We start from the raw sequence: 17247 nt of genomic DNA on the forward strand, positions 1-17247 counted from the left end.
AACATCCTGGAACTTAATCCAAACAAACATTGTATTCGGAAATTACATCTGTTCGTACTCAATTTGAACTACAGGAACTGAAATTAAAATTGTTTGTCATTTGTAATATGACATTCTACTATGTTATATTTTCGTAAACAATATTTTAGATTTTCACATTTACACATACTCACACATTTACAGATGTATAATTCTTCTTAGGTTGATAGAATAATCGCACTTTGAGGAACAAGTTAAAAAACAATAATTTTATGGTAAAAAGTGGAGGGTAAAATAAATTTAATTATATTTGTTGGACAGTTAAGTTTTATTGAATTACCATATATTATGTTATTGTGATAATGCATTTAAAAGATGTTAGCATTAAATATTGCATAATTGTTCCTTTCTCTTTTTTTTTTCACAGTTGTTGCATAGGAGGGTGGGTCAGCTTACAATTAGCCCTATTTTATATTCAGGCCATTACGAAATGTATCAATATCAAAGTGACCAAAGTAACTGACTCATTTTGGTACAAGCAAGAAGCAAGTCAAATATTGAGAATCACTGATCAACTTTGCAGGTGATTTTCCAGTAGAATATTGTAATATCTCACCTTAATTTTTTCTTGCACTGTTTACAACAGAAGCAAGTTTTGTGAAAAATGTATTTGTCTGCAGTTATTTTTTCCATCGGATAAACTGGCTTCAGACAGGCAGAGCACATCTCTCGACAAGTTGGTTGAAACTGATGAGAAAAGTTAGATTTTGAGCTTGATTAGACCAAAAAGATTTTTAACAATAATGAGCAATAATAACAACAAACACAAAGACATAAATTTAAACCAAAAATGTGTATTTAAACTCAAATGTAAGCCAAAAACATTTTTAAAGAGTACAAGCTAAAAGTAAATCCTCAAACATCAATAAGACCATCTTAAACCAATGAAAACTTCTCATTTATAAACAAACAAGCAATGATAAACAACATAATTAATATCTTAGCTAATAAAATTATGTACATGACAACATTTCCATATAGATAATCAAAAACACTGCCCAAACCAGCTAAACAGTGACTAACTGTACCCTATCTGTGCATGACTTAAGGTTTCTGATTGATTGGCATCCAAACTTCTGGGTATGTTGTGACCTGATATGTAGCCGGACTGACCAATGCCTGACCTGTGGATGATGTCATGGTTTCTGGCTGAGTAGTGACAACAGTGGAAGTTTTAGATGAGTAGAACTGGTTACCAAAGTTATCGGTCTGCTCATAGTTCTCTGTGATTGTTTTGGTTCCTATAATACTGTTCCCCTCATGGCCAGTCTGCACCTCCATTACACTGAGCTCTCGTTTAGGGCTAAGTTGGCTGTAAGTGGATTGTTTTTGACCTCCTTTCCTGGGATCGCTCTTTCTGTTTTGAGCAGGGCTGTTGCATGTCAGAGTCTTTGTTGTCTGAAATATCTCCTCTGTCTTTGGGCTTTGCTGATATGTTGGGCAGATTGTTGTCTCTGGTGGCACCACATCTGTTTTATCTGTCTTTCTAGCAGCTGATTGGATGGAGATGAAGGCAGGTGAAGATGGGGGACTTGCTCGTTGTTTTCCAGGGACTACTTCATTTCTTGCACCTTGCCCAGCTAGGAGAGCTGTGTTTCCCTTTGTGATAGGGCTTTCCTGTGCATGCAGTGATTTTGTTCTGCTTGACCCAATGCTAATTTTGCTAATATTACCAGAGGGTGGGGATCCTTGCACTGTCCCTAAGGACTCTTTGAACAGGCATGATAAACCAGCAATATCCGAATCAGATTTCAATGCAGAGACAGAATAAAGAGCCTTCTTTATGGCTTCCTCTATGTCCATAAGTCTGGCTAAGGTCTGCTCTTTTAGATTTATTATTTCCTCACTGGCTCTCTCAAGATCTCCAAAAACATGTGCCATTGAGGACTTGCTTACAGGGTCATCCTTCAATAGTGACTTCTCCTCTTTATGTTCCATTTTTGCCTTTTTTTGTTTCTTTTTGTCGGAGCTGACAACCCAGTCAGGGACATTCTCAAATACTCTCCTCAGAGACTTCACATCAACCTTGCTTGTGTCTTGTTCAATTTCTTCAACTCGACTTAGAATGCTCTGCAGTTCTTCCTGCTTTCGCAAGTTGTCAAAAATTTCCATGGCCGCTGTTATGTTCCCCCTCATGATCTCATCCATGTGAACTGACAGCCGCTGTCGGCGCTCGCCCTCCGTCTCGGTTCGTCCTTTCTTTTCCCTCATCTCAACTTTGCTTTCTTTTTTCATTTCTCTCTCGTGATCGTCTTTGCTGTCAGCACTTTGTCCACTGGTGTTTGCGCCATTGTAGGATGGACCAATTATAGTTTGTTGTGGTTTTGGATCCGTATGTGCGAGAATAGGTGAATTAATATCTCCAGATGTATCTTTTGGGTTTTTGTTTTCAGGCTGGGCAATTTTTACTCTATCTGGCTTTATAGGAACATTCTTCACTGAAAATGCCTTTTTACCTCCAAATTTCTGGCATGCTTCATGAAAATCGACATGACTTTCATCTGTTTCATTCATATTCTCTTTGACAGGGGGGTTTTCCTGGGGTTGTTTTGCTTCTCCTGTGGCATTTATCTCCTCTGGTCGATAACTATTCTTGTCGGTGTTATCGATTGAGCCTTGGACTTGATGTCTTACTTGAATTTTCTGAGACATCTGAATGATTTCGCCTTTATGATCTACAGAATATGGCCCTAAGTATGCACCACTGTTTGTTTTGCACAGGTCTTTCATATGTTCATCCTTACATGACACTGATGTTGTTGTCAGTGGTTGAGCAACAGAATCTTCTTTGGATTGCTTTTTCATTTCAGGTCTTATAGTATTTGTTTGGGTTGCCTCAAGATTCTTTGTGTTGGTTGATTGATTATCTCTTTGTTTCACTTTCAGATGCTCCGGTTTAGATGGAATGGCTGGTTTTGAACCAACACGCCTTTTGCTCTTCTCCGAGACAGTACTTGTAGGTAGTTTATTTAGGGTTTCAATTTGGCTTTGGGGCTCCGCATTTGCTACAGTCACGTCTTCCTTGGAGACCCCTTGTCTCAATAGTACTTGAGTTAATCTGGGTTCAGACCCAGGGCAAAACTCCTTGATAATGGGCTTTTGAACATACGCCACATCCACATTTTGGGATCTTTCTTTGTGAGGTTTGGAACCGTGTCTATATATCATAGCTGCTTTGAAATCTCCCCTTGTGACATTAATGTTGGATCTCTCTAAGGAATCCAAAGCTGCTTGAAGTTTACCCTGAAAAACAACTTCCTCTTCCTCTTGTTGTGAAGGTTTTGTTTCTGAACTATCAACCATAGTTTCAAAGTTTTTCTGAGCGACATCCATGCTTTTTTGACCCTTTTTTCTGTATGTCTCAGTAGTTTGAACTTCTTCAGAATTAGTGTCTTCATGGCATGTCTCTGTATTGTCATGTTGCTGGTCTAATTTATGTTCTGAAGTGAAGTTGGAGGCTGAGGGAACTTCATTCAACCTTGGCTCAGTGCCTGAGTCCACTTTTTGGAACTCATTTTCTTGAGGTAATTCTGCTTCTGTTCTTGAGTGTTTGACATTACCTGCTGTAACTGAGACAACTTGTTCCTCGGAAGATTTTTGAACAAGAATTTTCTGTTTGTTTTTTGATGAGTGATACAAAGATTTGGCGTCAATTGTGGCCTGTTGGAAGCTATGGAAATCAGTTTTGAGGTTTGAGATTTCGTCCTTGTCATCTACCACCTCAACTAATTCAGCTTGATGGATCCTGTAATCATCCTGTGTTTCAAGATGTAGTCCAACTGTGGGGTCCACTTCTTCTTGTGCTCCGCCATTACACTCCCAAAAGGTATTTTTTATTTGCCCATGGGCGCATACTCCAACGTTGCATTCTCTAGAGGACTGGCTTTTTCCAAGTGGCATCATTTGCCCTGAAAATGCATAAGAAATGGTGGTAGATTGGGTACAATTTTCATGGATATTTTGCTTTGCTTGGCTTTGTCTTTGAGAGTACACGCCTTTCAGTCTCTTTACATCCACTGGGGCCCACTCTGAAGAAGGTTCTTCTGCCTGATCACCTCTCAGTCCATTGCGATTCTGTGTGCTTTCTCCAGTGACACTTTGGTTTGGAGGGGGTTGCTGTTCCTGCACTGTTGGCTCAGCCTGCAGAGTTTTCAAATACCCCAGACCTCCCTTTTCAATACAACTCTTGAACAGTTTCAAATTCCCTTTTAGTGTAACTTCAGGCCTGATTGATCTTGTGCAGGTTTGGTCTTGTGAAGTTTCTAGAAGGCAGCTTATGCTTGATTCAATAATCCCTTTTCTTAGTCCTTGATTTTCTGTTTTACTAATATCAATTTTCTTTGTTTCTGGTTCATCATCATATGCAGCAAGCCCTTGTGGAGCACTGTAACGTTTCACATCTTCCTCATCAAAATAATTGTAGAGGGAATAAACAATGACTTCAGCACATTTGTTGGCATCCTCCTGAATGATCACTCCTTTCCTCAGAGAGTTATCTTGATTGAGAATATCCTCAACAAGCTGAACCACATTGGCAGTTTTAAACTCTGTGTCTTGGCTGGTAGTGAAGTGATGCTGGTGCACAGGTACATTCACCACTGTGGCCTCCATACCTCCTTTGCTATCCTCCTTTAAGTAAGTGATCTGAGGCTTTAGGCTTGCCCGTGGTAGCAACTGGAGTATGAAATTTTGTGCACCGCCTTCAGCCACCTCATCATATTTTATCTCAGGCCCACGCTGTGATAGTGTGAATTTAGCCTTTTTAGCTATCATTGTCTCATTCACCTCAATGATTGATCCATCTGAATGTATGGCATTAACGCAATAAAGGGAGTTCAATGTTTCCTTGATGTTCTCAACCCATGTCTCAATTTCGTCCTTATTCTGATGCCTGATTTTGTCAAATTGTATTGACTCAAACAGATAGGCTCTGTTCTTGACATTAGTTAAGTGGCAGTCCTCAGCTGCCCCACTGGGATTTGCTGGGATTTGGGATTTTGATGTATGCACATAGGAATTTTCTATGTCTATATTTGTTGAGATAAATGGGTTGTTTTTGAAAACAGCAGCACTTGTTTTGATAATTTCCTCAAATCCTTCTGGACCTGAAAGACTTGTAGGATCATCCTCAAATGCTGATTTACCAGAAGAATCCTCTTCCCCACCAGAAAAATCATGGTTAGTGCTTTGGCCAACAACATATACACATGGCCCTTGTTTATGGGGCTGATCTGTCAAATCAAAACCTTTGATAGATGTTTTGCTTTTGTTTTCACTGTGTAGATTCTCTTTGCTACACATTTTATTCTCATGTTTTCGTTTCTGGACTGGCCCTGTCTCACCACCAGAAATAGAAACTTTTCCTTTGAACTTATTATCTGGATACAGCCTAGATGTTTTCCCAGACTGAATCTCAAATATCCTCCTGGTAGCCTGGACATCTATTCTTAACATCTCCTCTTCACACTCTCTGTCAGGATCTGGACTACAACCAAGCATTCTGTCATCCTCCACACTTTCATTACATTGCCTCTCTTCATGCTTCTCAAACACTGCTGATGTTTTACTGACATCACCTCTATCCATCCTTCCGTCTGCCATGTGCATCATGGGTGTGTAAGGAGATTTTTTGTTACTCAAGGCACAGTTCTCAAATATCAAGCGTCTTGAGAGGACCTCTCCCTCGTATCCAGTTTCATCAGCTGTCACCCCAGTCTCTGAGCTCAAAACCTCAGCAAGCTCCTGATCCACAACTTCATCCAACATATTCAGCTCTGGGTGAGTGTGCTTCAGGAGTCTTCTCAGCTCACACTTCTGCCGCTGCTGGTGTAACTTGTCTTTGGATAGTTGGGCTGGCATGGATTGTTGTGAATGTGCCTCAGAGATGTCTTCTGGTTCTGGCTGATGTCTGGCTAAAGGAGTTGGAGGGAGGTCATCTTTCCTAAGTTGGGAGTCTTTGGCCATCTTAGAAGAACAAAGTAACGTTCTCATCATTGAGTCCTTTGTAATAGAAATGAGCTATCCAATGACAACCATGCTCCAGAGTGTGCAAACATGCAGCAAGAGCCATATGTTAATTTCAAATCGTGCCAGTGGATTTGCTTTCCACATGCCAGGTGTCAGTCGGTTAGCTGAACTCATAAGTAACCAGCAAATACAACCACAATGATAATTTAAAATAAAAGAATACGTAGAGTGAAGATATTTTTCTCTCAGGAAAAGCAATAATGTTTTTGGTTCTTGAGCCATATGGATGGAATATGATAATGTGGATGATGTTTATGTTATTGTGAGGATTCAAATCCAATGGTCACCATAATGAAAAGTGTCTGGTGAAATTCTACCTTACCTTGGTTATTTTAATGCTTTTCCCAGATTCAGATGACTGTTCTTGTGCCTGGATGGAAACAATAATTATTTAAGTTAACCTTAAACAGTCAATGTTGTCTTGATCTTGGCTGACAGAATTTGCTTTTCCAGTTATCATTATTTGATATAGTTCATTGTTATATTGTATGATGTGTTATGTGCCATTATCAAAGATAATGGCCACACATTTACTATGTGGAAGATGTTGCCATAGTGTATGTTCTTTGTTAGAATATTTATTTATACTCTTAGATAAAAAAAAAATTACAGTACTATCTACATTCTATTTTTGCAGTTTTGTCCATCATTCCTCTCTGTACAGCGGAGTTTAAAGGTCACAGATAAAGCAAAATATTTTTATTACATTCCGTACTTCTTGTAATCATATATCTTTCTACATAAATCCTGACATTGGGTGGCTATGTCTGTAATGGAATCTCACAATTTAACATCCAAGTTAAAAACAGAACAGAACATTGTACTGTATAAGATCTAACTGCTCAAATACATTTGTAGTTCCCTTCCTTAGTCATGCTCTAAAACCTTTAGTTTTTTTATCTAGTGTAAAACCAGAATATCTCTGAGATCATGCTAATTAGGGAGGGATACAAACAAATGGGCACATTAAAGAACAGTTTTCCAAATAGGATTTCTATGCAACACCCAGACTATTAGCATTGTTTATACTAGTCTGAAAAGAAGAGGGCACACAATGAATAGACAGATGTTTACCAGTTTTAAAAGGCTGTGTGTTGATTCCTGAGGTGCCACCTTTGACAGATAGAGGGCAGACATAGCTTTGACCGAGACACACAGTTTCTCCTTTGTTTGGAAGAAGCTGTCTCTGAAGTCTGCAATCAACCTCCCCTTTTCATCTGCAAAGATGGCAGACACAGCTGTTTTAATGTGTTAAATTTTGGTTTTGAATCTCTGATATCCATGTTGACAACGGTATCAAGTACATGCTGTGATATAAATGTGCAATCATATTCTTCACATGGGATTTGGGGTAAAGAGAAAAGCAGTTGTGATTTAGTCTCACTTTGTTTACTGGTTAACATTAGTTGTCAAAAAAAGTTTCTGTCAATTTAGACAGAATTTAAACAAGTGACTCATTTTAGTAGCATACAGCTGACTTCTATTTTCACATCCATGTCCCCAAACAGTTTGTTAATAGTTATCAATTTTGGGTCAGTAGTAGTCACTATTTCTAAGCTGATTTTCAACAGCTGCCATGTGGGTGAGTTATAAATGTACCACTTGTGGTACAGATGGACAGATACCTGACTCCACTGACACACATACTGAGAGTTAAAAGGATGGACACGTCACTGCACCTACAGTTGACTAAGCATAGAAAAGTAAAAGTAAACACATAACACATCTTTAAATTGTTTATAGAGGCACAGATAGTAAATCAGTAGGCCACCAGCAGCTGCCAATCAGGAAAACATAGCAAAAGAGAAACAATGATCAATGTATAAAGCAAGAATTCTACAGGACGAGGATTTGGTGAATGTTTGCTGTAACATATAGGCCAACCTGTAGTGATTTTAAAGTCTCAACACTCCAGTATTTCCATATTCACATATCTGTCAAAACTACCATTCATAGGTGCAACTAGCTGCATCAATATACTGTAGTTATGAAACTTTATGGGTTTTAAATGAGGTTTTAAAGTTTTTAAAACCATGTGCAAGCCATATGACATACGGACGAAATTGTTTGTAATCAGCTGACACACAGATTATTCTTTAGTTGCAGCATTCGGTCAAAATAATAAATCTGTACTCACAGAAAGTGAACAGCCACCAATTCCTTGCGTCCTGACTATCTTCTTATTTCCTTTAAGTGTGTGTGAATGTCTTTTGGTCTAATTATGTTGTTGCTGTTGGTTCGTGTCCGGTATTGCAGCCTCTGCCACTCTCAGTCTCTCCCTCTCCCTGTTTCATTCCTGCCCCAATGACAGCTGACCCTTTCACCCTCCTGCACTTATTCAGAACTTGTAGCATGCTGGCTATTTCCGTCCTGCTCTGGAGTGGCCTACTATGCAAACACCAGGTTGAGTCAATCATGGTTTCTTTCAAAGTCACTGTGCTGATATTCATATCCATTTCCCCTCTTTTCTTTCATTCACTCCATCCAAAGCTTCGACCTGAGTCACAGATCTGGGAGACAGCTATCCAGGGAATATTTACAAGGGAAATCCATCTTGTTTGGGTTTTCCAGTTGGATGAGAATTCATACACTGAATTTGGCTGAGATGTTTTTTTCTATTCGCTATTGTGGTGGATCCAAAGCAAAATTTGGCCTTTTCATTATTTGTTTTTGTACTGTTCTTTGAATTGTTGATGTGTCTGCCAATCAAATTTCCCTCACCGAATATCAAAAACTTTTAACCTAAGTTCTACTGATAACTACTCAATAGAGAGATTGATTTTTGACCTTAGAAATGCCCATCTATCATGTGGAATTATACTTTGAATCTTTCATTCATTCCCTGGCTTTATTAGGCAGTAGGTTGGGAAACAATGTGATCAGGCTGTCAGGTCATCACAGAGCACACAGATTAATGTTTTTGATCTAGAAGGAAATAACATTGTACTCACCAGCTTGAGAGGCTGCAATTTTTTCAAAATCTATACCCCCTATTGTTTTTCTCCTCTCTGTGTTGGTCTGATTCACCACCTTGAGAGAGAAATAATTAACTGTCATTGGTACTAAGTAGACATACATCTTTCCATTCAATTCTAACTTTGGAAGAAACATGATGGAAGTTACATGATGAATTTAATAGAAACTTGATGGTTTCAAGTTAAATGTGTGTTTTAAAAGGAATCAGCTATCAGTCAATCAATCGACAGGTACCTTCATACACAGGGAGACACTGTAAGTTATATATAAGTTACAGATGTTTTCTGATACTTATTTGTATCAGTAATATTTGCAAAAACAGGATGACAAGTCAATATTTTCTATTTTGATCAGTTGAGAGATATAAAATTCTTCTTTTCACTTATTAAATTTGGCCTAAAATTGGACCTTCAAGCCAAAACCATACATTTTATTTACCTTTCGAGTCACATGATCCTCTTTTGTATCAGTTTTAGCATCATAAACCGGTGCATCTCCAGGAATTTTTGTGTTCTGTTCCTCTGCAGACCTCTTTACCTCCTCAGCCTCTCCATTTATCACTGGCATGATGTCTGCTGCCTTGTAAGGTGATGTAAAGTTTGCAGTTCTGACACTGCTCTTCACCTTATTTTGTGTGGCAGCCTGTGACTCAAACAGAGCCTTCAGGGCCTCTATTGAGCCAGCACTGTTTTGAAGGCTCCCCACCGACTTACTGCGCATTAAACTGGTTCTAGCTTGAGACCGTTCCCTCTTGTCGTTTCTCCTCATCAGAGATGCCATCAGAGATGTCTCTTTACTCTCCAAAAGAGATGGTGTTATCTGACAGTGATACACACAGAAAAAAAAAACATGTTTGCATGCAGCTGCATTGATTATTTTTCCCACACTGAAGCTGCTTTGTGAACCATAAAAACAGCTCAAAAATTAGATTACCTCTTTTAACACTTGATTTGGCTTTGCTTCAGCATTATTTACCAAAGTTGTTTGAATTGAGGCACTTTCTTCCACTGTAGTTTGATACCTGTTATACACACAAAAGCCATGTTAATAGTCTACTAACATTAGAGTACTACACGTAGAAGGTTGCAAAGAGTGTGGTGAGTTGTTGTTCCAGATGTAGAAAGGGAGATGTTTCTTTCACCTAGCAACGAGTTGGGACACAGATTCTTTCTTGTCCCACAGTCCTGCCTCTGTCCAGGTGGGCTTGTCACTTGATGAGGGGATGCTCTTCAGTGACTGGGTGCGCCACAGGTTACTCTTCCATTCCATAACAAATCACGTCACAGCAGCACACAGTTTGCAAATAACTATATAACCTGGTACACATGACGGATAATCAATGACTTTATCTCCGTTATTGAAATACATTGGATCAGCAGGTTCTGGATGTCATACCCAGTTTATTCTTTAAGCCAAGCAATGAATGTGTTTTTACTATCGCCTCAACACCACTAGTAAGCATGTTATGTATTCATAAAGCAAAATATTTTCCCATTAGCTCGTAGAAATGGTGGATCATAACATTAACAATGCAGAGCCTGGAATCAATGAGATATAGCAATGTACAATGATTTGGAAGATGTCATACAATTTAATAGCAATGCAAACGATCGTAATAACTATTAAATCTATAGATCATTTATATTTTGGGTAAGTGAGAAAAAACAGCTTTTAAACTGAGTCGTTACCTTACAGATGTCAGTCAGTGTCTGTTCTCTGTGACAATCAGAAGCCCTTCCGTAGCATCACAAGACTTGCACAGGATGTGAGCAAAGTCCCTTTTCTTCCTCATTACTGCAGAATGTGTAAAGTGATCTATGGAAATGTCTAGAGCAGCAAACAAAAGGATGTAAATTCTCCAAAGACTGGTCAGTAATACAGACTGCATCTGTTGCTTTCCCATGAAATACTGATACTAACGTTGTCATTTCAGAAAACATTTATCCGACAATCCCCATTTCACTCTATATCAAGAATCTTTTGTACTTATTGGGTGTTTTGGCTCCTACATGAGGTTTCAGGGAGTGCCTTAGTGTTTGATGTTAGGTTAAACCTCCAAAGCTCAGATGTAATTACTTGATCTTTGAGCAGCAACAGACCATGCATTAAGATAAAATTAGATTAACTTTAGTGATCCTGAGGGAAAGCTGGGTCATTACAGCAGCAAAGAGTTGAATGTAAACAATGAGCAACATATAAAACATATTGAAAATTAAAGAAGTATCTTAATATATAGCCTTTATTGCCTTGAGAGCATTTTTTGTGGGATGAGTTTTAACAAATACTGATTAACAGAGGTTGTCAGGTTACAGATTTACACATTAACCATGCAGTATAAAAACATATGAGCACAAAACACTGCCTGTTCACAACTGTAACTTTACACCGTAGTGATTCAAAGGACAAAGAACAATGTGTACATATGGGTGCATTTAAATGATTTTTAGGAACTAACTGGAACACCGGAACAGGTATATATATTAGAAATGTTGCTAATCTTCTCATGCTTAGGTACACAACAGCATCCCCATAGAGCCCCTAGTGATACAGTGTGTTCAAGGACAATCCAGTAGAGTGGATGCAACAACATCACAAGTTTCAGTTTTGGGTACAAAACTGAAACAAATAAAAAAAAACAACAAAAAAAAACACAGAGTAAATCTGGCACACTTTCCTGGAAATGTTTAAATCTGCAGATATTTGCAGATCCAAAATGTCATGGTTATCACAACAGTCTTTTAAGTCTGTGCCCCACTTTGGATGCCCCATTATCAAAATAACCTGAAAACCCCAGTGGAATGATACTTTTAATTTTTAGTTCTTAAATGAGCTTTCAAACGTCAGGGGTTCAGTAGTCCTAGAAAGCCAGGGAGGAACAAGTGTTGTAGAAATCTGTCTCCTCCCAGGAATTCCAAGACCTCCTGACCCTCAGGGGTCAAGAAGTAAGAACCGGGGGAAGCTCTGCTCCCTCATGATCTCGCTGCAGACGCTGTCACCAACACCGACCCCAACCAGACTTCCCTGACACATACTGCAACAAAACTGCAGTCATCCAAGAAATGTACACTCCACTGAATGAGAGTAAATTGTAAAATTCAAATGAAATGTTTGTTAGAACTAACTAAATATACATTACTGGTCATGGCATTTAGTACCTACCACAATACATGCAAGTGCACTACAGTAAAACCATGTGGGCTTGGCAAGGTTCACTGCACTGACACAACCGCTAAAAAAAAAAAAAAAAAAAAAAAATTAATAATAATAATAAATACAGATTTACAAAGAGGTCATTTTCTTATAAGTTGCTGTTATGAAATCAATTAGCGTAAAGCTCTTCAGGACAGTAACTAACAGATCTACTCAAGTACTGTGCATAAAGCTGCATTAATTGAACTTTTTGGCCACTTGGGGGCAGAGGAAACACTCACAAAATTGGCACCATCACCCTTACAAATTTGATATTTATTATTTCTATTCTGTGAAACATGATACTTTGACTACACCAGATTTAAGTTTGAAATATATTTTCTCTCGACTACATAATGGTTGTAGTTACAAGTTAGCGGTTACTAGTTATTTAAGATTTTAAGATATTAAGATTTTACTTTCAAATGTGAGATAGGATCATAAAATATTCAAAACAGTATATCAAGTGGTTAGAGCTGATGCCTCCACAACCAGCTAAAACATTAATAGCATTACAATATTTAAAGGAGTCTTTCTGAATAATGATTAATTTAACTTTTGATGCTTAATTCATTTTAATGTAGACACATTCATACTTGTATTTTATGGACAATTTTGAATGCAGGACTTTTACTTGTAATAGAGAGTTTTTACATTGTGGTGTTATTGTTTTATGCAATCTGAACACATCTTTGTAGAAACCCTTCTGGGTTTCCCTCTATTTCACACACTTGTACAACGCAGTAGAGGTTTGAGACAATGGCAGCTTTTTTTCAGCGCACACAATTCATATTCACTCACTTTAGTCATGCTTTCTGTTAATAAGTCTTCAGACAAAGAAAGAGCAACAGCAGCAGCACACACCCCTGGGGCAAAAATGAGAGATTCAGCCTGGCTGTCTCCCCCTCCACTGCCTCTCCTTTGACTACAACCCTCCCTTCAAAACCCCACTCCTGTCTCTGTCTCAGAGGCACTGGAGAGATGAAAGGGAATATGCAATGCGCTGCCTTTGACTGTGAACTGTGCAGTGTTATTAGGGGAAGTTTACTGGCCTTCTCTGCGTTTTAAATACTCTTGCTTACACCAGCCAGCTGTTAACAGGGAGGATCTGTGGCTTTCTGGAAGGAGACTCAAATACCTGCAGATTAGGCTCCATGGTTGACGAAGCGCTGCAGAGAGAAAGCCACAGGTTCACTCAACGACACATCTGTCTCCCTGCGTTTGAATGTGTCTTCTGAGTGAGCATGTCTTCCTTGAACGAACAAATCCAGCAGTGAGAGGGTACTGGCCTTTCATATTGTTCCTGCATGACATTGTTAAGGAGTCCAGTAGGGGGCGGTAAAGACCATTAAAACACAGCGCTCTGTATTGTCTTGCCCACATTTTGGTTATCTGGGAACATTACAGTGAGGCTGTTCAAAGCCAAAGTAGGTTATTTCGGAGCAGCAAAATTACCCAGAACATACAGCAGTGACAACAGAGACCAGACCAGTTGAGGAAGATAAGGTCAGTACTGTTTGGTAATGTTTGGCCAGTGACACATACATAAGCATATTTTATCACACAGTGAAATCAATTTATGCTCATCATGTATCATAGAAATACTCTGTTATCATAAGGCATTAAACTTCTTTGACATCACCTAAACTTCTTTTTACTTAACCCTGCTGCAGTCAATTATATATATACATATATATATATATATATATATTTTTTTTTCTTTTTTCTTTTAAATGTTCAGTTCTACATAATCCTGTCAGCATCACAGAAGAGCCAATCAGAGATCTGCGGTGCTTTACAGAGCTTGTGATACTGGTTGGATGACCTGCTGCTGGATGTGAGTGACAAACACACACACACACACACACACACACACACACACACACACACACACACACACACACACACACACACACACACACACACACAAGGCACCTCACACGGCGAGCAGTAAAGAGTGTACCTCAGATTGATAATATGCATGCATTGTAACACAGAGGGCAGGCAGAGTGCGTATGTGTGTGACTCAGCAGTGGTGTGTGTGTTTGGTGTGTGTGTGTGTGTGTGTGTGTGTGCCTATGATTCATCCTGCTGCTCCTAGTGATACTACCCAACATGTAATTGAGGTAATCTAGTTGGTGTTCACTCAGAGCCTTTCAAGAAAAACAGACTTGTCATTCGTGAATGTGGGAAAAACATTTTTTTTTTAAATTCAAAATGTTTAGATAATCATTAAATACTGCAATTCTATAGCTATTAGATCATGTTAGTAATAGGCTAATGAGCTTATCTATTTATCAGTCATCTTTTGGCCAGCTTGCTTTGCAGCCAAAATGAATTAGTTTGAAACCGTCCCATCTGTAGTTTAGATCTTGATCATCTTTCTAGAATCAGACCAACCTTGAAGAGGCAAAAACATACAACTAGCAGTAGAGGGTAGCATACTTCACACTTACTTCATTTTTTGCCTTAGTAATAATATGACCCCTAATTATTAATTTGCACTCTGGTGATCTAACTTTAATGCTTTAATACTCCTGAACTTACACAACGTAACTAATTTTTCAATATTTTAAATAGAAAGTGAAATACTAATATTTCTGAGGTGCTACAGTGCTATAGATGATCAGATTTTTCAGCATCCTGGACATCATATACTACAAATGATCAGCTATTAGTGGACACATCAGCTCCTTCTCAATATGTATTCTTGTCTGTTCCTCTGGTCTTCACAACATATTTGACGTAAGAGCAAATGTTCAGTGTAGGAATCCACAACAGAAGCGCACAGAGAACAGATGAAGGCTCTGAAAGAATTGTGCCAAATTACAAAATATGGAAGATGCCTCGGATGATGATTGGACTGAAAAGAAGAAACACAATACTCTAAGACTTATTTTTCTAACGACATATCACCTCTTATAGGCTGTGGTTGCTTCCAACCATAAATGGATGAAACAAGGAAAAAAACTTCTTCTTCTTCATATATCATGTGACTTCAAGAACACAACTAACATTAAACTTTAAAATTGTGTTTCTGTTCTTACATTTTGGAAAAAAGTTCTTCGTCTGCTCAAAAACACAGGGAGAGTGGTCTACACATGAGTACATTTTATTTGTTACTGAACAAGTATTCGCACATTAATAGATTCACAGTTGCTACAGAAGGTGAAGGTTTCAGAAGATGTTGTGGTGGCAATGTCAGTACCTGACAGTAAGGTTTCAGCTGTGTTTTTTGACTGAACTGATGATGAAACTTAGAGAAAAGAAAAGACTATTAAATGTCTGATGTGTCTTAGGCTATAGTGCTGTTATTATTACTTTAGATTCACATATATTAGCACTGTTAATGTGATTAGCAAGACACTTGGATGGTAGTGCAGTTTACCTTATATATTTCACTTAGCAAACACAGTTTCTAATGTTTTGAATCAAGATTTGGGGATATGTTTCAGATCCTCAGTACATCTTTGTGAATCCCTCTGCTCCCGATTGCTACTGGCTAGTTCTTCATTCTTCCCTTAGCAGAGAAAAGTGAGGAGGAGGAAGAGGAACAAGAGGAGGAAGAATGAAAGGAGCAGGATAAAGGTGTATAAATTTATCCATTAGTTGAGTCAGAGATCAAAGAAGCAACTGAAAAGGAGCCAACGCTTGAAAGAAATCAATTTATGTAGAAAGATGGCTCAGTGCTGATCTATGGTTACTGAGCTTACAGTACATTTTACGTTGAGAATTTAATTGTTTAATTAACTTTAATTGAGGATAACAAAAGAGTATAAAATGCTCTTTGATCACCAAAGCATAGGCAACCAGGAGTAAGAATCAAAACAAATCCTGATAATATTCCTCCGACCACAGAGAAACAATACAAAAAAAACAAAAACATTCTTTTGTTATTTAGTCAGACAAACTAGATTCTTTGGCTGTTTTTCTATCCCATAATAGATTCTAATTAGGTGTAGCATTTCATCCAGGCTGCATCATGTTTTGGAGGACAGTGAAGGAAACAGAACAAAACTAAAGCAGAGTTTTTATTATTACTCAGTTCATTTGTGCTCAGTGCGTGATGGAAGGATCTAAGTGGGAATTTATGTGTCATTAGGAAAGTGTACTGAAAAAAAAAAAAGTTCAGGAACACACTGTCAGCTTCTCCCAACACATGTCTATGATTTGTTGGAACAGGCGTCCCTCCCTCCATCCTAGGGAAAACATGAGTAGTGGTGAGCAGCAGTACATTGTGTGCATACTCTCTGTCACTGCGTCCTGCATGTTTTTCTACAGGTGTGTGTGCGGTGTGCTGTGCCTGAGGGGAAACGTGCTTCGGTACAGCTGAGTGGGAGTGACTGTGACCTAACCCATCCCCTTTTTTTCCATATGAAGCTGTACAAGCCCCACCTATCTCATTGTGGCCATGCACAGGCAGTGCATTTGTTTGTGTGATAGTGAGAGTGCACGTTTCACACGTGTGACCACAGTGGAGGCGGCCGGAGCTCTAAGCAGCTTTGCAAGGCTTAGGAGGGCAGCCGTTCGCTGGCTACTCAAAGGGCTGTGTTTGCTACATGCCTAGAGGGGGTGACAGCATAGCTGAGCACTGGACCATGGTGCCCAGGGTTTCACTTAACAATGCTGGGTCAGGGGCAGCACACAGGGGCATTGCATTTAACTGTACATGGTCACAAACACAGCTCTTGTTCAGCAGTCAAAGAAACAGTATTAATCGGTCAATGAAACTGAAAGTATTTATCTTTCCTTGCCTGATTAAACAAGAAAGAAGTGCTTTTTTATAATAGTGAATATCTTTGTAAGTGCATGCAATTAACTTGAATTTAAATATTCTTTGTTGCATTTGGTTCTCAGATCTGATAAAAGCTAAAGTGTGAGTGCATGGGAGAGCAGGTTAACCGCTACACTGGCACAGTTTCTCAACTTACTTTGGTCAAGGACGGTTCATTGTGGTGTAAATGCACTGTTCACTCACTAACACACACACACACACACACACACACACACACACAC

The 17247-nt window shown here is 38.8% G+C and overlaps 1 protein-coding gene across 2 annotated transcripts; it reads right to left on the reverse strand.

The window, feature by feature from the left end:
* Nucleotides 1-898: 898 nt before the first annotated feature.
* Nucleotides 899-8351, reverse strand: LOC120790121 (xin actin-binding repeat-containing protein 1). Of its 2 annotated transcripts, XM_040127431.1 has the most exons (5): nt 8204-8351; nt 7692-7755; nt 7141-7283; nt 6389-6436; nt 899-6003 (listed from the first exon to the last, which is right to left on the reverse strand). In XM_040127431.1, the coding sequence occupies exons 3-5, from the start codon at nt 7201-7203 to the stop codon at nt 1084-1086; spliced, it is 5031 nt and encodes a 1676-aa protein (XP_039983365.1). In that variant the 5' UTR covers nt 7204-7283; nt 7692-7755; nt 8204-8351; the 3' UTR covers nt 899-1083. The 2 variants fall into 2 exon arrangements, with proteins under 2 accessions (XP_039983365.1, XP_039983364.1); XM_040127430.1 differs by lacking the exon at nt 7692-7755.
* Nucleotides 8352-17247: the final 8896 nt, after the last annotated feature.

This window comes from Xiphias gladius, chromosome 5 (genome assembly GCF_016859285.1).
Source record: "Xiphias gladius isolate SHS-SW01 ecotype Sanya breed wild chromosome 5, ASM1685928v1, whole genome shotgun sequence".
Classification (NCBI taxonomy): Eukaryota; Metazoa; Chordata; class Actinopteri; order Istiophoriformes; family Xiphiidae; genus Xiphias; species Xiphias gladius.

Coding starts and splice junctions, on each gene's coding strand:
- LOC120790121 (XM_040127430.1), bottom strand. CDS start 7,203: ATGTCTGCCCTCTATCTGTCAAAGGTGGCACCTCAGGAATCAACACAC. Junction 6,437..7,140: donor CACACAGCCTTTTAAAACTG/GTAAACATCTGT, acceptor GTTTCCATCCAG/GCACAAGAACAGTCATCTGA. Junction 6,004..6,388: donor AAAGCATTAAAATAACCAAG/GTAAGGTAGAAT, acceptor TGTTCTTCTAAG/ATGGCCAAAGACTCCCAACT.